The following is a 25281-nucleotide window of genomic DNA, read 5'->3' as shown; positions in this document are numbered from 1 at the left end:
AGATCATGACCTGAGCCAAAATCAAGAGTTGGGTGCTTAACCGACTGAGCCACCCAGGCGTTCCCAGATTCCTATTTATAATTGGAGCACAGCTGAAATCAGGATGCACGTGACCCCAGAGATGTGTAGGTTTCAGAAGGATATTCAGAAATGATCTCTAGACCCTTTGCTCTGTCTTTTTTCCCTGTCTTTGCACTGCACCTGGTTCTTTGCACTGCACCTGGTTCTCATGCTGCATGGGCAGGCCCGAAGGACAGCGCCCACAGGCGTGCTGACGACCCTCACACACTCCGGGCGCAGCGCTGTGATCTCACGCGGTGAGGCCAGCAAAATGGTCAGTGCCAAGAAAGAAAGGCTTTGCTTGCTTTATGCAATCCCCAAGAAGACATTAAAAGGGGAGGGAAAAGTGCAGTGAAGACCTCAGATGGATGGGCAGAATTCTTTACCATCAGTGCTGGAAACCACTTCTCCATCTCCTGCGTATTCAGGCGCTGTGGCAGGCGACCATCGTGTGACCCTGCTACAGGCTCACTCCCAGTGGGGCCTGTCCCCTGAGCTCTGATTCCAGGAAGGAGGGCGGCTTGTGCTGATTCTCCTGCACCCTCTTAATGGGACTCCTAAGAGTGGGTCAGACTGACAGGGTGGCTTCCCAGAGTCACGTTAACTGGCCCAGAAGATCACCCTGAGCTTGACCTCATGACGTGGAGCTGTGCTGGTCATCAGGGAGAGTTCTCGTACCTGTAGGTTTGCAGAGAACATGTGGGGGCATTCCAGCCAAATCTGAACTAGCATCCATGCTCGTGTCACACGTCAGGGGGAGCCTGTTCCCGTTTGGAGGAGGAAGCAACAAGTTGGGGGCGAGTCGCTTCTTTCCTTAGACCAGAGTGCACGTGCAGTGGGAATAGAGGTTTTGGGAGCAGTCCCAGTCCCGCCCCGCTCAGGCTCCAGGGTGGGCGTCCTGGGCAGGTGCCTGACAGGGGCCGGCGGCACCTCAACGCTGTTTCTCCGCCACCAGGATGACACATCGCCTGTGTTCCCCGCAGGTCCAGTTCCTCTCCCCGCAAGCCCGCCGCCGATTCCACGCCGCTCTGGCGTCCTGTTCCACCTCCATGCTGATCCTGTCCAACCTAGTGTTTCTCGGGGGCAGTCAAGTGGGGAAGATCTACTGGAACAGGATCTTCATACAAGGTAAGTTGCCCAGCAGTGCCATTTTCAGTCAACTTCTTCTTTTCCACGTATGCTCTTGGTACCTTGAATGGATTTAGGGGGAGGCGTTCGTTGTTCATGGTATGTGACCCTTGAAATACCGCCCAGAAACAATTCCCTGCATTGAGCTGTGACTTTCAGGGTCCCCTCCTTTGCTGTACCTCTGATCTATCACATGCGGCACGGAACATTACAACGTACTATCCCACCTCTCCCAAACTCTACCTTTGCCTTCTGCTAAGTTAGTGCTCCGGTTTTTAAAATGTTTCCTAATCTTCCTTCCTCATAATCCCAGCCTTCAGTATACTCCAGAGTCTGTTTCATTTCCACTCTGAACGTCCCACCAGGGAAGGTCCTAGAAGCCCCGCTGTGCTCCCTTGCAGCTGTGGGTGTGGCACCTGGGTTTGCCAGGCTCTTTGTTGTGGATGTTTTTGTCTGAGCGCTGGGATGCTAGCAGTACTACTGGTCGACCTCATGTTTACTGTGCAGTAAATGGCGTGGCCCCATGTCCACCGCAAAGCCACACCCGCAGCAGGTAAAATGCTAGTCTGTGGGAACTACTGTGAAAACGTTGCATTAACAATCAAGCGTCATTTATTTATGGGCGCAGTTCCTCGGGCTGGAACTGAGAGTTCTATCACAGCCTTAAAGGAATCGGGAGAGTGGGAGCTGCTAACAGTGCCCGTTGCCAGCTTCCTGGATGTGAAGAGCAAAGGTCCCCTGCTCTGTTTCCCTGACCAGCGGCGTGGTTTTGTGCCTTTGGTTTGGGAAGTTTGGCCAAGCGGCAATGACGTGACTGCACGGCCAGGCTATCATCTCTATGTCTGGGTCCCTGAGGGGCCGGCGATGCTTTCACTGCAGCTTTTTTCGTACCAGAAATAACCCTAGTACAGCTGTGCAATCCCAGAATGCCAGGTCACAAGTCTAAAGCGTGGCAGCTCGGGGGGAGCCAGACTCACAGGGGTCACGAGAGAGCCCTGCTCCGCTTTCCTCTCGTCATTACAAAGCCCTCTTTGATCTTGCTTTCTGAGAAATGTCTTAGCTGATCGTTCCTGAAAAGACCATGTGCTGTTTAAGTGGAAGCTGTCCTTTAATAAAGATGGAAACTAATGGGGTGCAGAGGATCTAAAGATAAAAAGCACCCCTCGTCGTGGGTGATAGTGTCCTACTTTTCTTGCCTCCAACCACGGTACGTAGCATGATGCCAAGAACACTGGGACTCGGGGAGAAAATGCTGACTTGGGGTTTGCTGGTCACATGAGCACAGAGGCTCTGAGCTTTGCTTCAGGAAGTCAAACATCAGGTGTTTGCTACTTCCAAGGCCCTGAGAATAGAGGATTAAAAAGAGAAGCACCCACACATGTAGGAGCCAAACGTGCAAACAGAAATGTGCCGCAGACTGAGGTAATGTTATGCCGGATGCGTGAGTGAATTGCTAGAGGTCACAGGACAGAGTGGCTTATCTTCCCACGAAAGTTGGATCTCACAGAAGAGGTGGCATTGGAATTGGAGTTTTGGGCATTCAGTAGGAACTTGACAGGTGGAGAAGGCAGGTATATGGGGGTAATGAGCACTAGCTTCTGTGTCAGATCATTCTAAGCTCTCAGTGATCTTTCCCCATAGACGTTTGTTTTTATCACAGTTCAGTGCAGGACCAGTGGCTTTTTCTAGGCAGTGACTCTAGGACCTAGAATGTTTCTATTTTGATTCTCTGCTGTCTTGTGCTGGCCTCATGGAGGGAATGAGAACACAGGGATGGTGCCCAAGTGCTAAATAGCCCTGCCAGGAGTACCACACGGCATTTCTGCTCATGTTCCACTGGCCACAGTGAGTCGTGTGACTGACCCAAGTGCAAGGGAGGGAGATGTGGGGAAGTACACAGACATTAGTAGGTTATGGCTCAGGAGGAGAGGACATGAGGCAGCCTGGAGATGCCCAAGAGGCAGTTAAAAATGTGTTAGACCATGAAAAACAGGACGGAATTTTGTCCAAAAATTAAAATAGACATACCATATGATCCAGAAATTCCACTACTGGAAAGTTACCCAAAGAAAATGAAAACACTAATTGGAAAAGATAGGTGCACCCTTACGTTCATTGCAGCATTATTTATAATCGCCAAGATATGGAAGCAACCTAAGTGTCCATCAGTAGATGAGTGGATAAAAAGATGTACATATACATAATGGAATATTACTCGGCCATAAAAAAGTCATCTTGCTATTTGTGACATGGCTGGACCTAGAGGGTATCATGTGAAGTGAAATAAGTCAGACGAAGAAGGGCAATATGATTTCACTTATATGTAGAATCTGAAAAAACAAAATAAACAAAACCAGAAACAGACTTGTAAATGCAGAGAACAAACTGGTGGTTGCCACAGGGTGTGGGGGGATGGGCAAAATAGGTGATGGGGATGAAGAGGTACAAACTTTCAGTTATGAAATAAGTAAGTCACAGAGATGAAAGAAAAGTACAGCATAGGGAATATAGTTAATATCGATTATAATAATGTCATATGGTGACAGATGGTAACTCTACTTACTGTGATGAGCATAGCATAATGTACAGAATTGTTGAATGACTATGTTGTGCATTTGAAACTAATATAACATTGTATGTCAACTGTACTTCAATAATAAAATCTTTTTTTAAATGTAAGTTGCAGTTGGGGAGGGGGGTGAAACTAGGAGCTGTGGGAGTCAAGGGCATAAAGGCAGGTGAGGTGATGGGAGTGGATACAGTTAGCCAGGGAACAGGCACAGAGTGAGAAGAGAACAGGGTGGGAGGTGGCTCCTGGGCATGTGGGCATTTAAAGGGGCAGAGGAAAGATAGTAGCTAAAAGATGTTCTTTCTGTTTCTCAAAGGCATCAAGATCAAAGCATGATTTGCCCTGCACCCTGTGGAGCTAACATCTGGCACACAGGGGTCAGGGCTCTGAGAAAACCAGTCTGCTTCTGCCGAGGTGGGTCCTGCTATGGCCCATGACTGGATCTGTGTTGTATCCTTGGAGCCAGGTGCCTGAGTCCTGGAGACCAAATTTCTAAATATGGAGGGCTCTATGCAAGCATTTGTCTCTGGGTTCTCAGGACAGGGAAGCTCAGCTGAGAAGGCATTTACTGTGTCAGAGATTCTTTCAATCAGCCTGATCCCATCTTTGCCGATCTGTCCCCTGGGCCTCCTGAGTCAGGGAATGTCTACTGGGAATTTGACAGTTGTCTCACTTGTCTGTTCCCCACTGTGGGTCTTTGTCTCTGAGTGAATTTCAGTATCTCCTGGAGGAAAGTAAACCAGATGGTGCCAAATCCTCCATCCTTAAGGACTCTGGATTTCTCTTCATAACTAATTTGATTGACCTGATAGAAGATCAGTATGAATATTCATGTTTGGGTACCAAAAATACTAATGAGTTTATAGGATGCTTCCGCATACTCTGCTGGGGTGTTATATTAGCTTTCTAAAATGAAAAAAAAAATCTGAATTCTGAAACTCCTCTGGCCCCAACGGTTTCAGATACGGGATTGCTGTCCTATACATGCAGCTGCTGCTGAATGAGCCGGGCCTCTAACACCGTGGTTGTCTCTGGCCACTTCCTTCAGCCACATGGAACCTGCTGTTCCAAGACCCACCTCTGCTCACTGAGGAACATGCAGTGGAGTGAGTGAGGGGATGGGGAGTTCAAGCTCATATTAGATTCCCAGGTTTAATGGGAAGGTGGCCCTTCCCTGGGGGTAACCAGCCTGGACCCTGTGCACCTTGATCCTTGAGGGGCTGGGACCTGCTGTGATGACAGGTGGTAGCAGGTGTCCCTCTAACAGATCTTGCCTTGGTGAGTCCTGGAAGAGCAGGGAGGGGACAGCCAGGTGTCTGAGGATAGGGATTATAGAAGACGTTGCAGATTCCAGCCCTCCCTCCCATACAGTGCAGGGGCTGAGAGGATACAGCCTCGCTAGTTCTCAGGGAGCCTCTTTACTGCATCACTGATGTCCCTGGAAGCATCTCATGATAGCCTGGAGGAGTTAAGGCCACTGTCTCCCTATCTCGGCGCAGATCTGTTTGCTTTAAGCTACAAAGCTTGTGTTAGTAACGGATGTAAAAACCTCTAGCCTGGTCTCTGTGGGGTTGGGGATACCAGACTGTGAAACCAGACCCTTCCCTTTCTGCTCTGCACACTGCCCTGCTGCCCAGGACAGTGGACCATGCCAGCCAAGGAATGGGAGTGCTAAGTGGCCCTCTGAGGGCTCTGGGATGCATCACACACAAATCATTTTGATCAAGTGTTTTCTCTGCCGCAGAGGTTGGAGAAGTAATGTTCAATTAATTGTGGAAAATAAGAATCTATATCTTTGCCTTTAAAAAAAAAGTCCCCAAATTTGTACTATTGAAATTTACTTCCAGCAGCTTGAGGAATTTGAACGTTTGGGCCTCAGACATTTAAGGAGCTTAGCAAGATCCAGGGATCTGAGAAGGATGTGGTCTGGGGATTTGGTCCCTAGGCCTGCTCTCGGAGGGACCCTGCTGTGTGATGCTTTGCGGAGGCAAACTCAGGTTGCTTCTCACATAACTCTTTGGCTTTCAAAAGCATTTTGTTGTTGTTGTTGTTGTTTTAAAGATTTTATTTAGTCATTTGACAGAGAGAGACACAGCGAGAGAGGGAACACAAGCGGGGCGGGGTGGGCGGTTGGGAGAGGGAGAAGTAGGCTTCCCACTGAGCAGGGAGCCCGATGCGGGGGCTCCATCCCAGGACCCTAGGATCATGACCTGAGCCGAAGGCAGACGCTTAACGACTGAGCCACCCAGGCGCCACTCAAAAGCATTTGTTGATGGCAAGAGCTCTCTCATGTCTGCCTTATCCTTGATGTTGAAGTGTAAGTTCATTTCCTGAACAAGCAGATGATGACTGCTCTGTAACTCAGAAATATGAGTGAGTTATAACTCTCAAGTCTGCAAGACCAAGCTCCATAAACCAGTTGTGTCTCAAGCATCCTTGCAGTGCCCTGTAGTCCTGTGACAGTAGGGGAGAAAAGGTATTCAGCAGGGCTCAATAGACTTTGGGAATATATCTGGCCTTGAGGAGGCCGAGGGCTTTATTAGTATTGTTTGGGTGCAGGGTGGCATTCCTTCTGGAGAGACCATCCACTTTTGTTAGCAGTAGGCAGGGGCTCTATAAAAAAGGGACTTAATCATTTCCCAAGAAGTGGGTTTTGCAGTGCCAGGAGTTTGGTAGAAACATGGCATCTAACCAAAATTTTCCTGCCTAACTTCTCATTACACACACACACACACACACTCTCTCTCCTGTTCTTGCCTGATCTAGTTTGGCAAACCCCATCTCAGCACTTAGCTCCTGGAGTGGCCCTGTGCCAAGGCAAGGAGAATTTGCTTCTTTTCCCTCCAGATTGCAATGAGGGAGGAACTAGTAATTTTATAATGCAGGTCAGAACCTTTACACTCCCCATATTCACTTACTATTTCTAGCTGAGAGAGAAGAAAGTATATTTTCTTCCTGATTACTAGCTTGTCCAGACAGTTTATTTGTCTCCTGACTCAAATGGCTCCCGACAGGCATTTTATTTAAAGCTGAACTGGGGTATCTGATACACTGGAAATTCAGGAAGGCTGTGGTTAAATAGAAGCTCATTCCCCTCACATCTTGTTAAGTTCTTGGGACTAAGATTTCATTTTTGTTGAGAGAAGACAGGGGGCAGTCGTCAGTGTCTCGGGGGCCTTCCCTGTGATTACGTTGTCTCGCTGTCTTCAGTAGCCTTTACCTTCAAAGGAAGTTTCTTTTGCTCTGATTGATTCTGCTTCTGCCTCACTGGATCCCCTGCAAGTTCTAGAAGAGTTAGAGGAGCAGGAGATTCCCACCCATTGTACTAGTGGTAAAGTTGATATGTAGAGATAAGTTATACGGTTTATCCATGGTTACACATTGGTCCATTTATGGCCATTCTTGGAATCTGAATTTCAAGACTTTCAGAGGTCTTGGTTTCTTTCTTTCTTTTTTTTTTTTTTTTAAGACTATTTATTTATTTGCCAGAGACACAGCGAGAGAGCACAAGCAGGGGGAGCGGCAGAGGGAGAAGCAGGCTTCCCGCTGAGCGGGGAGTCTGATGTGGGACTCGATTCCAGGACCCTGGGACTATGACCTGAGCCAAAGGCAGACACTCAACCGCCTGAGCCCTCCAGGTGCCCCAGAGGTCTTGGTTTCTTCTTTACTCTATGCCATGTGGTCATCCAGATGGCTTGGGCATGGGTACTTCAGGCCAAGTCACTAGGTATAGGACACAAGAAATAGTGAGTGGGCATTCTTATCCAGCAATGCGCCTGGGGTTATGTTAAAGCTGAGAGAATTTCTAAAACATCTAGAAAGGATTTTGAGTCATAGTACATGTAAATACTACTTTCTGTGAGGTTGTGGGAAACTTTTTCCTGTTAACTAGGAGTGTCTGTGAATTCATTTGGAAAGAGTTTTATGGAATATGGGAGCATTTTAAACTGGTCTTTAAATAGATACCACGTAAAGACTAGTAGAACTTAGACACCATTAATCAAATAAAAACCATTTTGATTTTTTACTATTTTATTAACATGTAATATTTGAAGTCTCTACCTCACACTGGCTCCAATCTACCTGCCCTCTATCATATATGTGCAGGGTGATATTCAAAGTATATTACAATCAAATCATTCTGTTATACACCTTAAAGTAATACAATGTTATATGCCAATCATATCTCAATAAAACTGGGGGGAAAAGGGAAAAAAGTATATTACAAATATGTTAATAGAAATTAAAATCAGGGCGCCTGGGTGGCTCAGATGTTTGAGCGTCTGCCTTCGGCTCAGGTCATGATCCCGGAGTCCCGGGATCGAGTCCCGCATCGGGCTCCCGCTCTGCGGGGAGTCTGCTTCTCCCTCTGCCTCTCTCTCTCTCTCTCTCTCATGAATAAATAAATAAAATCTTTAAAAAAAAAAAAAGAAATTAAAATCAAACCAAAATAGTTTTAAATAAGTAAGTCCCCTTTGTTCTCTGTGTATCTAGCTGCTCGCCACATGGTATATATTCACTACGTACAAGGATATCTGCAGCAGGATTCCCAGACCTGTACTCTAAGGAGCACACCAGGAGATCACTTGGGATTTCAGTGCATGTGTGGTTTCTGAAATGAACCACACATCCTAGAATTTATGTTGTTAATTTATTTGACTGCTTATCACAGTTACTGTAATACCCCCTGCTATGGGTGCAGGAAGAGTTCAGCACCAGCTGGGCCAGCACATGCCAGATGAGGATAAAAGGGGAGTGCCCTGCTGTCTGCCCACTGCTTCTGGAACTAGTGCAAGGATAAAGTCTGAAATGGTAACTCTTCTAGTCTTTATCACGTACCAGTAGCCAAGAGACCCTTTTTCCCATACTGCCTCCACCAGTCACTATTGAGCATTTGTTAAAAGTATTAAAAATTAAGTATATGTAATGCGGGATTCAGTAACATTTTGTAACAGAAGGAAATTCAGCGAGTGCTATCATCACCAGGTGTCTCAGCTTTGGGACAAATTCTTTTGTGCAGCAGGACCCATTTTTGGGTTTGTTTCCATTTACCACTGCACTGGGCACTGACCACCTGCTTTATGCCACAACCTGCATTTATTTCCTGTGGTTCCTGTAACCAGTCATGACAAACTTGATGGCTTAAAGCAATATAAGTTTATCTCTCGCTGTTCTGGAGGCCAGAAATCTGAATTCAGTTTGCTAGACCAAAGTCAAAGTGTTGGCAAGACTGGTTTCTTCTGGAGGCTCTAGAGTAGAATCTGTTTCCAGCTTCCAGAGGTCACCTACATCCCTTCGCTCATGGTTGACCTTTCTCCTCTTCTAATTATGCTCTCTGTCCCTCTATTTCCATCCTCACTGTGCCTTCTGTCTTATTCCTCGTGTCTTTTTTATAAGGAACCCATGGTTCCATCAGGCCCACCTGGATAATCCAGGATAATCTTCCCATATCAAGATCCTTAACTTGATCACATCTGCAAAGTCCCTTTTGCCAAGTAAGGTGGCCTTCATGGGTTTCAGAGATGAGGGCATGGTCATCTTTGGAGGAGCCGTTATTTATTCTGGAACAGCACAATAAGGTAATGACTGTGATCAAACAGGACATCCGTTCTGTGGCACCACTGTGATAGATTCTTCCTAAAGAGCTTTGATTATAAAATAGCAAATTGGATATGCCACTAGCTTCATTAAAATGAGAATCAGCCTGTAAAAAGAAATGGTACTTGAATTTCACAGAAGTATGCATGTGAGGTTTGTTATCTTGAGGGTATTTAGAAAGTCAGGTTTAGGGGAAAGCTACAGCTTCACCTGCTCAGCTCAGTTCCCCATTCGTTGGGAACAAAGCTCTCCCATCCCACTCTCAATCTGTGCCATTCTGCTGGGGCACACCCTACACCTGAGATCTTGGGTTCAGCATGTGACCGAGACTGGCCAGTCAGTGTGGCCCATCTCCCCATGCAGAGAAATTCCAGAGTTTCTGTTGGAACTGTCAGGAAGGAAAAAACGTTCTTTCCTTTGCTGCTGTGGAGGAGTCAGAACATTGGGCGGGAGCTGGGGCAGCCCTTTTGGCACCACCAGGGGGAGCCAAGTAGCAAGAAAAGCCAACTCCAAGGAAAGGAGAGCTGCATGTTGGATGCTATAGTTTTGAGATGACCCACCGCCACATATTTTTAAGCCCCTAGATCCAGGAGTTCTTGAAGCTAACATATCTGTGTACTTTCCAGTTATAGGAATTTATTTATTTATTTATTTTAACTCCACTCATGTTGGCAGACAGTTCTCCAGGGTTCTCTTGTGTTTGTGCATATCTTTTGACTCTCTTTCAGACCATATTTCCAAGAATATTTGTATAACAAATATCTTTAGAAGATGGAAATTGTATCTTTCTCCAAAGTAAAGGGTATTTGTTTACCATTCAGTATAATAAATATAACAATTCAGTATAATAAAGATAATATCCTTCTCTGGGACAAGGTCAGGCAGGCTTACTGCTCGTTATAAAATATTTGGATTTCCTAAGCCTGGGTTTATCTCCTATGAATACCTCACTGCCTGTGTGGGCATCGTCTGGCTCTCTTTGCATTGCATTGTGGGATGAGGGGCTCAGGAAAATGGCACAGATGCTCTGGCTACTGTTACTGCTCTGAGTAATAAAGTCCTTCGTCTCTGACCCAAGAGTCTTGTGTCTTCTGCCAGCATCCTGAAATTGTGACAAGCTAATTTGTTAATTGCAAGTAGGGTAAAATCTCAGACCCTTCAGTGACTGACAATCCAGTTTGGTTGGGTTTCTGTCACTTGTAACCAAAAGCAATCTGATTAATGTAGATTAACCTAAAAAATGTAGGTAGAACATACCACTCTGACAGGTTCTTAAGGGAAGGATACTTGGGGAGATTCTTGTATACTGAATCATTTTTTTCATAGAACCAGTTTTGGCTTCTGTTCTTCTTAATACAGAAACTTGGAAAAATTGTATACCCTGTTATGCTTTTTAATGCGGGCATCTAAATTCTTCTATTATAAATTTAAATAAATATAAAAGATCTCATTTTTGCCATAATATGAATATCGATATTTAAAAATAAAACCGATACCTTTAAATAGTATAGATTGTAAGTAATTTAGTGATTTGCTATCCACCATCATCCTTTTAAAATGTATATGGGCAAGACCTTCTTTCACAGTGATATTTCCTTGATCTATTTGTATTTCATTTCTCCCACAGAATTTTGTCTTGTTTAAAAGTTACTTCTTTTTTTGGGTATCCTACTTCTCTGTAGCATTATTGTGTTGTTTGTTTGCTTTTTGATTACCGTGAGGCTAGAAACGTAAACATTTCTCCTAGACTGAGTCATTATTACTATTATTATTAGTGCACAACTCCGTACAAAAATGATAACAATAACAAGTAATTATTAAACCTAAAATGTAAAATTTTATTAGAAATGCATTTCTCTTGAGGTGAATAATGTAAGAATTTGTGGTTATTTGAGTTAAGGAATTTTGTAATTATCCCTTTATTTTGTCCCTCTGTTTTCAAGCTTTTTATTAAAATATGGCCCAGAAACATGCACATAAGAATTTTCTCTAAGTAAACACACATGTGTAACTGGTGCCTAGAGGTCCCTTCTTAGGACTCTACCAATTACTACCTGCCCTTAGGTGACTATTCTGGCTTCTAAATGCACATCTTTTTGTTACAGAGCTTGTTTCTTTTTTAAATATGTATATAAATAGAATCACATACTATGTATTCTTTTGTGTCTGGCTTTTTTGGCTCAATATCATGTTGAGAAATTCATCCATATTTTTGAGTGTGGTTATAGATTTTTCCTGCTTAGTACTGTAAAGTACGGCATTGTGTGAACATGTTACAATTCATTTCTCCATTCTGTTGTTGATGAACATAGCAGCTATTGGTTCCTCTGATCAGATTGATGACCTGTGGTGAAACTATGTACACAGTTTGTTGGGTGTACCCCAGAGAATGGGATTGCTCTATCACACACTATACATACATTCTGCTTTTGTAGACACTGCCAAACAATTTCACAGCATATTGTACCAATTCCCTTGAGGGTTTTACACCCTGGAACAATACCCTGAGGTAACATAAGGATGGAGGGATAGCTTACCTTTCCTTTGTAAGGTGGGATAAAGGATATGAGAGAAGAAGGGAGAAGGAGAACCTTAACCTTAGGTTAATTTTTAAAGAAAAATGTGTGTATTTATATTTATTTATGTGTGTGTATATATATATATGGAATTGAGGATCTGGAAATTAATTCTTCTAAACTTATCCATGTTGTTTCTACTTTGAAAGTCCTGCTGTAACTCAGTGTGAAGAGTAGTGCCCTGTAGGGGAAAGAAGGTCACTGTTCCATGTCCCACTCCATAGTCTTTATTGCCGCCCAAAGGAAGGGAGGGTTGATCTGGACTGGACCCTGGTTGTTGGGGTGAGCATGTATCATTTAGCCACTGCTGCGTAACAAACCACCATAGTTTAAGGGAAGAAGTATTTATTTAGCTCATGAGTCTGTGTCAGTTTGGGGACTGACTGGTCTCGGACAGCCTCGGGCCTACATGTGTGGGTCCGCCGTTTGGTGGATTTAGCAGGGCTTTCACATTTCTATGGCCTTGGCTGGGATGAACTGACGGAATCAGGTCTGCTTCGCGTTGACTTCTTATCGTCCAGTGGACTTGCCCAGGCTTGTTCACACGGCAGTCCTCACAGTTCATGAGGGAGCAGCAGTGTGCGAGGACTTTCAGGCTTTGGCTCCGACCTGACACGCTGTCACTTCTGCACTCTTTTGGCCAAAGCATGTGATCAAGCTAGTCCAAGTTCACGGGCGGGACAGTAGACTCCATCTCCTGGTGGGAGGAGCCGTACACTTGTATTGCAAAGGTGTTGATACAGGAATTTCAAGGAGTGCGAGCATTTTTGCAGTCTATCTCAGTTGCATATTCAGAGGGACAGAGAGCTGGCCAGTAGTGTGGCTGTTTAGATGATCCCATGAGGCTGGAGAGGTAACAAGAATCACACTGGTCCCATTTTGCCATCATTCCCTGTGGCCTCTTCTCCTCTTGTGGCCATTTCTCCCTTTCCCCCCCTGCAGAAGCTTTCTCTGTATTCCCCGCCCCCCCATGTAGTAGCTCCTATCTTTTTGTTATTTTGGCTGGTGAAGGCCAGGAGAGGGTGTGGGGCTAAGGCCTAGGCCAGCTCTACCTTGCAGTGAAGTAATCACAAGCACTCTTGCACTCATGCGTGCATGCATGTGTGCATGTCTGGTATCCATACGGTTAAAATCTGGAACATCGGGACATTCAGGCTGGTTTGACTTAAAGGAGCTTCCCTGTGGTCCAGCCTAGCCATGTGGAGTTCTGCATAGGGGCCTGAGCCCAGCTAATAAGCAAGTATTCCTTTGCTTTACGTAGACATGTAGGCTGCTTGGCATTCGGATTTTCCTCAGGGCTCCGAATAATGTCACTCAATGCCGGTTAGTGGCATCCACTGTTACTGTCCTAACTACTGATTGTTAATCAGTGTTTGCTTCACCAGCTCAGTTGATCTGCTTGGCAATCCTGTGAGACAGTTTAGGCAGAAGTTACCACAGTGTTACCAAGAACCCTGAGGCTCTGAGAGGCTAGGAAACCTGTTCATCATTACACAGCCAGGAAGCAGAAAGACATGTGAGTCCCAGGCCTTTTGACTCCAGGTCCCACGTTCTTTGTGCTATACTATATTCTAGCCTCTTTGCTCTGTGAGGCCCACATCAAGACAGGCAACCACTGTTTTCACGACAGAACATCTCTGGATGCGACTGTCGGAGACATAGTCTGTGGTGCCCGGCTCCTTGTTCTGTTCCTGGTACTTATCATGGGGGGTCGGAGGGAGGTGACAGGAATCAGACTTCCAGGTTTTCGGGCTGATAGGCCAGCCCATGGCCATAGCTGGGTTGGCCGCTAGCTGGTCTGCACCACCAAACAACTGTTTTTCTTCTGAGTTTGCTCAGTTGGTGCAGGACTCTCACTTACCTGACAAATCAACGCTCAGGTGTTGGCTTTCCCTCTGTTAGGCTTACTCAGGCATTGCATTAGCTTGCTCATGAGCCTGTTCCTAGTATTAATCACCCTCACTCAGACTCAGGAGAACAGGGAAAGAAGATCGTTTTGTTTGGGCATGCTGTCTGAATTACCAGAGTAAATGATCTCAGGATGGCTGTCGTGAGAGCCAAAGACCTGTACTACCTTGCACCCTGCTGAAAATGCAGCTCCAGAGAGCAACGTGGGCTGCTGGTGGCTCTTTTGTTTGCAGTAAATATCAGAAAGTGAAATCCAGAGGGACTTTCCTTGCCTCAGGAATTCTGTCCAGCACTGTGGTCACCTCTCTTGAGTGTAATTAAGGCGGTCAAGTATTTCAATGACTATTCAGTGAATGAGGATGAAAACCACAGAGAAAAACTGTTCATTGTCTTGAAATAAAGACAGAAACAAAAATGAATCCTGTTTGTGAGTGCCCATTTAGTACCTCACGGAATAGTTAAAGGGTCAGAGGTTGGTGTGGGCAGGCAGTTGAGCCTCACCGGGGCCCTTTTTCTCCGTACTGCCTTGCAGTCCTACCAGCCGCCATCCTGTTCACATTCCCTGCTGCTGTGTATTCTTTGCAGGGGAAACCTACTAAGAGAGTAAGACATGGCGAAGGGGGTGTGATGGATTGAGTTGTGTCCCCCCAAAAGATATGATGAAGTCCTAAACCCAGTATCTCAAAACTTGACTTTATTTGGAAATAGGGTCTTTACAGAGAGAATCACATTAAAATGAGACCATTGGGGTGGGCCCTAATCCATATGACTGGTGTCCTTATAAAATGTGGAGATTTGGGCACAGAGACAGATGTGCAGAGGGAAGATGTTCTGAAGCCGAGGGGGAAGGAGGGCCACGTGAAGACACATGCGCGGGAAGCCTGAAACCACCGGAAGCCACAAGAGGCAAGGAAGGAACCCCCCCTGGGGGCCTCTGAGGAAGCATGGCCCTGCCAACACCTTGCCTTCAGACTTCTGGCCTCCAGAAGGATGACAAATTTCTGTTGTTCAAGCCATCCCGTTTGTGGTGCTTTGTTATGGCAGCCCTGGGAAACTCCTACAGGTTGTGTGGCGCAGGAAGGTGGCGGGAGGTGGGATAAGGTACTGAGATGGGTCGGCAGTGACCTCTTCCCCACTTAGAGAAACGGAGCAGTTCAGAGCATGAGTCTAGAACCAGAAGGTCAGAACACTCTCTTTAAGTTAAGTGCATGCCTAATATTTGTCTTCTCATCATGTGTCCTCTAAGCCAGACAGAAAGAGCTGATCTGGAATTCTGTGTCTCCCATGTCGGGCTGGCACACTGAGGCTGCCTGCGAGGTCAAGCGGGACTGACCCCCACTTGGAAGTGGCCCAGCCTCCAGCCAACCCAAGGCTTGAAGCCTCTGTCCCCCATGCAGGCCTGAGCAGCACCCCTGCAGGACCCCCTTGCTCCCCTCTGCTCTCCTCTGGGCATTGTCACACTCCAGCTGCTGCTAACTCTTTCCCAGAGGAGGAGGCAGCGACTAATTTTAGCCCTCGGTAGGTCTCTAGGAAGCATGTCTCAGGAATTTTCTTTATTTTTCGGGTGGCATTTTCATGTGACCTTGGGGGTGAAAAACTGAGAAGACTCCCCTTCTGTCAGTAAAGTAAAAGGGGAAATCTAAAATTTGTTTTAAAGGTGCTTGTCTTGCTGTGCTGTTAGAAGTCTTGAAGGAACTAGGAGTATGTACCAAAGGGAGTTACCTAAACCTGTGGCTCTTAGAAGGAGAAGGAAGCAGACAACTAAGGGCTGAGGCAGGGGATAGAACGCTGCTCCAGAGAGCATTAGAAAGATGTATCTGGCCTGCTGTGGCGAGACCAAGCCACCCAGTTTATGACGCAAAAACATGGGTTTTGCTTGATTTCCCTTTCCCCAGTTGTCTGTTTTCATATTGGGTAGACAGAACCATTTTCATAGTCTTTGTTCCAAGTTGAGTCTCCTAGGTGAAAAGGTCTTTGAGCATATTTGTTGTAATGTACAAGAGCGGATCGTTTGTATTCTGAGGGTTGCCAATCACACAAAATCAAAAAGATGTCCGACGGCATAATGGGCGCTGTTGTGTGCTGACTTTCAAATGACAAATAGCCTATCAGTAGTCACATAGGCCTGTCTTGGGAGCCATGCCTTTCCTAGGAAAGTCATTGTTTTTTACTAAGCTAGAAGAAACCAGGTAACTTTTAACATTAAAAAAGTTGCTTCTAGGGGCACCTGGGTGGCTCAGTCGTTAAGCGTCTGCCTTCAGCTCAGGTCGTGATCTCAGGGTCCTGGGATTGAGCCCCGCATCGGGCTCCCTGCTCTGTGGGAAGCCTGCTTCTCCCTCCCTCACTCCCCCTGCCTGTGTTCCCTCTCTCGCTGTGTCTCTCTCTGTCAAATAAATAAATAAAAAATCTTAAAAAAAAAAAAAGTTGCTTCTAGTCCTGTTTTAACATTCTATTCGTGTCTATAGTTACCTATCACTTACTTTTCTCATATTTGAAGCTTGCTTCTTGATTACTTTTTCACTTCATGGCTGCCCCAACAAGATTGCTGGAGGGTTGGGTCATACCTTTTGCATTGCTGTAAAAAATTGCTATCATCAGTGAAGATTTTACTAAAAGAAGCAAAACTACAGAGTAAGGAAATAAGAAATTGGGAAGCTTCTCAGCCTATCTGATTCAGGAAGAAGAGGCACAGTGGTCAGGTGAGCCTGGATGAGGCTAAGCTCTTTTTTACAGAGAAAATTGCTTGAAGGAGAGGGCCTCCCTGTACTCTGCCAGTTATTATACTGAGTACTTAGGATACAGTGATAAGCAAACGTGGCAAAATGTGCCACAGTGCTTTGAGACATAGCACTTTGGTAAGTGCTTTGGGAGCAAAAAGGTGAATGCTTAACTTTATCTTTTGGGTGAGAAGGTGACATCAGAGGTGGGCTTAAAGGATGAGTAAGTACCAGACTTGAGGGATAGGTACAGCATTCACAAAACCATGAAGCCATAAAATTGCACATTGCAGAAACTGTAAGCATATCAGGATCATGGTGGGAAAGAGGCAAGACATGGTTTTGGTGAATAGGCTGGTTGCGCCAGAGGACTCCAAAAAGTTACGAAGACCATACTTGTCATGCTACAGAGTGTGGACTTCATCCTTAGTAGGCTGGGGGAGGGGTGGGCCACAGAAAGATTTTTGCAAGAGAGTAACATGATTCTCATTTTTGAAAAATCTGTGTTGTGGTAATGTAGAGGCTGGTTTGTAGAAGAGCAGTACTTAGAGCAGAGAGGCCAGGCAAGGGGCTGTGTGAGGGATGACAGGGGATGCTGGCTGTCAAAAGACAGGAGAAGTCTTCAGAATTCTCCCAGGGAAGATTTTAGGGAATTATCTAAGTCTTCGTAATTTGTGTAGTTTAATGGTTTTGGTACCTGAGATGGACAAAAATACTTGAGGTTTATATTGCTGTTTTGTAGATCAGTTAGATTAATTTCTGAATTTTGAAGAAAAAATGGCCACTGAAGACTTCTCTGTTTCCTTACCTTTGCCTCTGGAGTTTGAGGGAATATGCAAGCATGTCAAGGAAAATGCCAAGGCATAGAGGTGGTCTCTGTGGAGATAGGCAGCTTGCTCAATAAACTGCCTGGATTAATTCTTTCTCCAAGGCCAATTCATCCAGGAAGGATCATGGGTCATGTGTTTCTTGTTCTTTGCAGATATTTTCAGATTTGTCTTTTGTTTCTTAAACATAGTGAGTATAGTTGCTTTATAATCTGTGCTTGATACTTTCAATATGTTACATCTGTATTTACATCTATTGTCTTCTTTTTGTGCTGGGTCTTATCCATAGCCCCTCTTTCCTTATATGCTTAGTTATCTTTGACTGCATGCTGCTCATTGTCTTCTGTAATTATATGTGGGGTTGAGGCCTACCATGAAGGTACCTTCCTTCCTCCAGACAAAATTTGTGCTTGTATCTGACAGATACCAGATAGGACTGGTTCATGGTTATATTCTCTTAGGGAGAGATTCACTTCTTTCTCCCCTTCTTTGGAAGAAGGAGGCTATGTTTACATCTGGCTCACCATTAACCTGTAGGTGATTTGATTCCTTTTTAGGCCCCAACCTAATGTGCTTTTGTGATTTGCCTATTAGACTCACTACTTTTAGCAGGCCCTAGAATTTTTTTCTTCTGTTATCTTACCCCAAATATTGTAGCCTGGTCTGGAAAGACAAATGTTCTCATGACAAAAATATTTTTAAGAACTTCCCTTGTCTCCCCTGGTTCTCATTTTCTCTTAGATTTTGGCCAGGAAATTCCTTATGATTGTGCAGAACATTGCCAGCCTTTTGAAAAAAATTAAAATATTTAGCAATTTTAGTTTGTTTTTTTTTTTTCTTCTGGTGAGAATTTTTTTTTCTTCCAGTTGCAGGGAGAACTGGTCTAAATAGCTTAACTGGCATAGCCAGAAACAGAAGTCTTCCTTAGATTCTGTAGAAATCCTAATTTTCCTCTGAGTCGAACATACCATTTGAAATATCCAAGAAATGATAATATCCTTCAAATATAAACAGAAGGCATCATATAAATTCTTGATAAATGAATTCATATTGGATTGCTAAGAGAAGGTAGATGTATTTGAGGAATCCCCTAATTTCTGAAGGCTGTGTTTCAGTCGTAGTGTAGAATGGTGGTAAAGGACTCTGAAGTCAAACACAGTTGAGTCATTTACTAGCTTTGGGTCCTTGGACAAGATACCTATCCTTTTTTTTTTTTTTAAAGATTTTATTTATTTATTTATTTGAGACAGAGAGAGAATGAGAGAGAGAGAGCACATGAGAGGGGGGAGGGTCAGAGGCAGAAGCAGGCTCCCCGCCGAGCAGGGAGCCCGATGCGGGACTCGATCCCGGGACTCCAGGATCATGACCTGAGCCGAAGGCAGTCGCCCAACCAACTGAGCCACCCAGGCGCCCAAGATACCTATCCTAACACAGTGTTTCTTACCTGTAATTTGAGAAAAATATATACCTCATAGGTGAATGTGGAGATTATATAAGATAATATAAAACCTTGCACAGCCCTTACTGTGACTGGTAGCTTATTATTGGTAATATTATTAACACTATTCCACCTATGTAGGACCTTTTCTTCTGTCAAAAATACTTCGGTGGATATTCAACATGCAAAAGAATGAAGTTGCATCCCTACCTCACATCATATACCAAAATTAACTCAAAATGCATCAAGACCTAAGTGTAAAAACTAGAGCTACAAAATTCTTTTGGGGGCAAATCTTTGTGACCTTGGTTAGCCAATGGTTTCTTGTATATGGCATCAAAAACCCAAGTAACAAAAGGAAAAATAATAGATCAGCTGGACATCATTGAAATTAATTTTTTGTGTGTGATTCAAAAGGCATCATCAGGAAAGTAAAAATGCAACTGGAATGTGAGAAAATTTTGCAAACCATATATCTGATCATTTGTATCTGGAACTCATGAAGAATTATTACAACTCAATAATAAAATGACACATAATATAAAATGGGCAAAGGATCTGAATAAACATTTATCCAAAGAAGATATACAAATGGCCAATAGGCACATGAAAATATATTCAACATCATTAGCCATCAGGAAAATGCAAATCAAAACCATAATGAGATATCACTTCACAACCTATAATAAGATTGCTGTAATAAGAATTGAACAAACCCAAAATGAAAAATAAGCGTTGGTGAGAGAAATTTGAATGCTCATGTACCACCAGTGGAACTGTAATATAGTTCTGTTTATAGACATTTTGGACTTTTTGGAATATAGTCTGGAACTTCTTCAAAAAGTTAAACAGAGCTACCCTGTGACCCAGTAATTCTACTCCTAGGTGTATACCCAAGAAAAATGAAAATGTATATCCACACAAAACTTGTACATGAATGTTCATAGCAGGATTATTCATAATAGTGAAAAAGGTGGGAGCAGCCCATATGTCCATCAATTGATGAATAGGTGAATAAGATGTCATATAATCTATACAGTGAAGTATTATTCAGCAATAAAAAGGAATGAAGTACTGATACATGCTACAGCATAAATGGATGTTGAAAACATTATTGAAAGTGAAGGAAGCCAATCACAAAGGACCACATATTGTATGATTCCATTTCTGTGAAATTTCCAGAATAGGCCAATCTATGGAGATAAAAAGTATATTAGTGGTTGCTTTAAGGCTGGAAGAGATGGGAGTTTAGAGGGTCATGGCTAATGTTCACGGGGTTCCTTTTTGGGCGAGGGGCGGATATAATATTCTAAAATTGACTATGGTAATGGTTGCACAACTCTGAGTATAAAAGCCATTGAATTATACACTTTACATGGGTTAATTGTATAGTATTTTAATTACATCTCAATAAATTTGTTTAAAATTAGTTTGGGGCTAAAGGATAATTGGTCTGGCAGTTACTTTATCTGTTACTCAATCCATCTGTCTGTTCGTCCGTCCATCTATTCATTTATGCGCCTGACCTTCTTTCAGTTTATTCTTCCTTCCATCCTCCCATAACATTCCATCTCATTTTCTCTTTCCCTTTTTTTTTTTTAAGATTTTGTTTATTTATTTGTCAGAGAGAGAGAGAGACCACGCGCCCTCACAAGTGCAGAGGGAGAAGCAGGCTCCCCGCTGAGCAAGGAGCCCAATGTGGGACTCGATCCCAGGACCCTGGGATCATGACCAGAGCCAAAGGCAGACGCTTAACCGACTGAGCCACCCAGGAGTCCCTCATTTTCTCTTTCCTACTTCACTCTATAAATCCAAAAACATTCAGTGGTCATCTGTTAAAGTCTGGGAACCATGCTATTCCCTGCCTTTTATCATGTTAGTTTGGCATTTCTAGTATCCTTATGAGTTGCAACTGCCTAGCATAAGGTGACTTTTCCAAGCTCTCCAGAGGAAATGCTCTTTATATCCATCCAGTAAATGGATTGATGCACACAAGTGGGAAGTTTGTTATGTAACCAGGGGTATGCTGAAGTAGCAGGAACACCTGGGCCACATCTGATGAGTCCTCAGAATGGTATGTAGGGAATTTTCTGGTTTTGTTTATTTGCTATGACAACTCAATGTTAAATATGTATGACATTCTCTCTTGCCTCCCGTCTGTGGCTAAGTGCAGGTTTGATGCCTGGTAGCTGCATTTCTCATTATTAACACAATGTTGAATGATTTCAGGGTTGACCTGGTCTAACACAGCTTAGTTAATGAGATTGCTCCCCTTTGTGTCATCATTAATCAGTATGATGTCAGCTCTTCTCTGGCCCAGACTCCAGTACAGTTTCCACAGTTGATGCTCATGAGAATCACTTGAAAAGCTTATTTAAAATGCAAAATCCGGAGTCCCTACCTCTAAGAGATTCTGATTCAGTAGGTCTAGGGTGGCACCCAGGAATCTGTATTTCAGTAAACATCCTTAGTAAATCTGATGGGGATGCTCCTTTTTTGACCCAGAGATCCTCTCCCATAATTGATCTGTCAGTTCCAGCATTACTTAACAACATGGGAAACTTCTGATTCCCCTTCTAGTGCCCTCCTGTGCCAGTTTCTTCAAGCCTAGAGCTGTTGCACCATGGCTAGGAAGGAGCAAATCTTATTCTGTATGTGAGCCTCTCCCACTGTGTTTAGTGGGTAGAATCTGTAATGTGCTTTGAGATTCTTGAAGGAAACAAGGACCCAACTGCTCTAGGTAACTTTCTGAGGTCCAATGATGGAGATAATCCAAACTGTAACATATCCAAGTAATCAGCATCTGAGTGTAGATGCATGTTGTTAGATACCAGATTTTTGCACCCTCTTCAATTTGCTCGATTTGATAGGGAAAACAGAACTTGAATTTTAGGAGATTAAGATGGAGGCACCTTAGGAAGACAATGACAAGGGCCAGCGGAGAGTGGAATAGGGGCAATGTTAGTTGTAGTGAAAACTCTTGTCTGAACATGGATAACTGAGTGCTGACTCCAGTAAGGTGGAGAGGAAGTTTTAAAATGCTTCTATTTTTTTTATTATGTTATGTTAATCACCATACATTACATCATTAGTTTTTGATGTAGTGTTCCATGATTCATTGTTTGTGTATAACACCCAGGGCTCCATGCAGAACGTGCCCTCTTTAATACCCATCACCAGGCTCACCCATCCCCCCACCCCTCTAGAACCCTCAGTTTGTTTCTCAGGGTCCATCGTCTCTCATGGTTCGTTTCCCCCTCCGATTTCCCCCCTTCATTCTTCCTCTCCTGCTATCTTCTTCTTCTTCTTCTTCTTTTTTTTTTTTTAACATACAATGTATTATTTGTTTCCAGAGGTACAGGTCTGTGATTCATCAGTCTTACACAATTCACAGTGCCCACCATAGCACATACTCTCCCCAGTGTCTATCATCCAGCCACCCCATCCCTCCCACCCCCCACCACTCCAGCAACCCTCAGTTTGTTTCCTGAGATTAAGAATTCCTCATATCAGTGAGATCATCTGATACATATCTTTCTCTGATTGACTTATTTCGCTCAGCATAATACCCTCCAGTTCCGTCCACGTCGTTGCAAATGGCAAGATTTCATTCCTTTTAAATAAATAAATAAATAGATAAATAAATAAATAAATAAAATGCCTGTAGATATACACATACTTCAAACTGCTGTGTGGATTCATGTTTTCCTTATGAAGACAATAAATCCATCAGAGCACCAAAGTACTAAACCCTGTCACCACCTAAATGCCTTTGTGGAAGCCCTCATTACACATGGGGCTGTTATTTACAAAAAAAACACTTTAGGTGATGCCAGCCATCTTTGTTATTGGGGATCTTGATGTCCAAGACGTTGTTGGCGTACCCCAACATGGGAGGAGGAGAATGAACTAACTTTCAGTTGAACAGGAGAGAGGAAATACTTAATTGCATCTTACAATATACATTTTGAAAAGCACTGTCATTGACATTGCAGTCCTGTAATATAGACTGAGCGGTAAGTGAGGGAGCTAGAACTTAGTGAAATGATGACAAACCCACTTAGCCAGGAAAGGGCAGAGCTGAAACTCTGAAGCCATGTCATCCAGTTCCTTTTTCAGTGCTAGGAAGATGTGGAAGTTTCAGCTAAGAATGTGTCTGGAGTTGATAACTTAGGAATCCTACTTTGTTATTCTTTAGGGTATGGATGATGGACTACTGAACATTGCATGAAAAGAGCTATATAAATGTTTGTGACATGAGTATGGATGATTAGTGTACTTGTTTGGGGACGAACTTAATGTCTATCCAGCAGCATAGGAAAACCTCGTCATTAATCTTAAAGGCCAAGAAGCCTTCCTAAAAGGGGTAGATCTTGTTTTTCAATTTTTAATGTAGCATTCCTTTTTTTGAAGTTTTATTTAAACATTTCATGAAGTGTATGGATCTTACGTTTGTGGCATGATGAGTTTTCATAAAGTAGACACACCTGTTTAGCTAGTACCCAGCACTATGGAAGTTTCTCTTTGTGGTTCTTTCTAGTTACAACCCCCTCTAGGGTAACCAGCATCCTGATACCTGATGTCATAGATGAATTTTGCCTGTGAACTTTATTTAAATAGAATAATAAGATACTATGAGTTCAGTATTGCTTATGTTGAAAGTGTGAATTTCCATCATGATTGATACACAGGGAACAATTTGAGCATAATGCAGTTTAGTATTTGCTTTCATGCAATTTTGTCTTCAAGAAAGTGAATGCAGAAAACTGCACGCATCTGAGTTGAGCCCAGTGGAAGCACAGAATATGTACACATGCCCACACCTCACACATCTACCAGCCACTCAGTTCATGGAGCATGTTGTGAACCACACCCACCCACATGTAGTATTAGCAGTCTGGCCCATTTCAGATAACCCTCCTCCCATCCCTTCATGATAACTCATAAGCTGCAGCTCTCTGAGGCCACGTCGATAAGCAAACTTCAGATCTTCATAAATATAAATACTATTTTACTTCATTAATTTCTTAACAATTTTACATGTATAAATCCATGCTACCGCTTTTATTAGATTTCTTTTTTTTAATTTTATGTGTCACTGACAAAGTTTTGAATATTATGCCCTTAACTGTGTTTTTTTTTTTTTCCTTAAGCCCTATGGTTTTTTTTTTAATTCTAGCATAGTTAACATACAGTGTTATATTAGTTATAGGTGTACAGTGTATAGTGATTCAATGATTCTATACATTACTCAGTGCTCCTCATGAGAAGTGTACTCTTAATCCCCTTCACCTATTTCACCCATCCCCCCACCCACCTCCCCTCTGGTAACCATCTGTTTTCTGTAGTTAAGAATCTATTTTTGGTTTGTCTCTTTTTTCTTTGTTTGTTTTGTTTCTTAAATGCCACATATGAGTGAAATCATATAATATTTGTCTTTCTCTGACTGACTTATTTCATTTAGTGTTATCTCTAGATCCATCTATGTTGTTGCAAATGGCAAGATCTCATTCTTTTTATGGCTGAGTAATACTCCATGATATGTGTGTGTGTGTGTGTGTGTATGTATGTATACATTTGGGCTGCTTCCATAATTATATGTGTGTGTATGTGTATGTATATGTATACCCTTGTGCACTGTTGGTGGGAATGCAAACTGGTGCAGCCACTTTGGAAAACAGTATGGAGGTTCCTCAAAAAATTAAAAATAGAATTATCATATGATCCAGTAATCCCACTATGGGGTATTTACCAAAAGAAAGAAAAAACACTAATTTGAAAAGATATATGCACCCCTATGTTTATTGCAGCATTATTTACAATAGCCAAATTATGGAAGCAGCCCAAGTGTCCACTGATAGATGAATGGATAAAGAAGTGGTATATATAACATATTGGATATGTCATTTGCAAATATCTTCTAATATATATATATATACACAAACACACACACATATATATTGATATATATATATAATATATTGGATATGTCATTTGCAAATATCTTCTAAGCCCTTTGGTTTTAATTGCATGATTTTGTGTAGTGTGGTGATCTTTAGGAACATATGCATCACATTTTGGCAGAACTGACATTTCTTTTTGGTGTCTTGCTTCTTCCACCGTAATGTTTGAGAGATTCATCAATATTACTTATAGCATAGTTTATTCATTTTCATTGCTGTATTACATTTCATTGTATAATATACCACAAGTCATATATCCAGCTATTAATGGACCTTTTGGATAGCTTTTAGACTGATGTTTTTTTTTTTTTTATTCTTATGTTAATCCCCATACATTACATCATTAGTTTTAGATGAAGTGTTCCATGATTCATTGTTTGTGCATAACACCCAGTGCTCCATGCAGAATGTGCCCTCCTTAATACCCACCACCAGGCTAACCCATCCTCCCACCCCCCTCCCCTCTAGAACCCTGTTTGTTTTTCAGAGTCCATCGT

General features: G+C 43.2%; 1 protein-coding gene across 4 annotated transcripts in view; it reads left to right on the top strand.

The window, feature by feature from the left end:
• HHAT (hedgehog acyltransferase) overlaps window positions 1-25281 on the top strand; it is a 275981-nt gene that overhangs the window by 221784 nt on the left and 28916 nt on the right. For all 4 annotated transcript variants that reach the window (XM_081824856.1, XM_081824859.1, XM_081824858.1 and 1 more), the window contains one exon: window positions 1044-1188. In XM_081824856.1, the coding sequence (XP_081680982.1) occupies window positions 1044-1188 (145 nt within the window). The remainder of the gene's footprint in view (window positions 1-1043; window positions 1189-25281) is intronic.

The sequence above is a fragment of the Leptonychotes weddellii genome, chromosome 6, assembly GCF_054177405.1.
Source record: "Leptonychotes weddellii isolate Sample4059 chromosome 6, ASM5417740v2, whole genome shotgun sequence".
Classification (NCBI taxonomy): Eukaryota; Metazoa; Chordata; class Mammalia; order Carnivora; family Phocidae; genus Leptonychotes; species Leptonychotes weddellii.
Note: the sequence above shows the minus strand (reverse complement) of the source record. Positions and strands in the feature narration are given on the sequence as shown.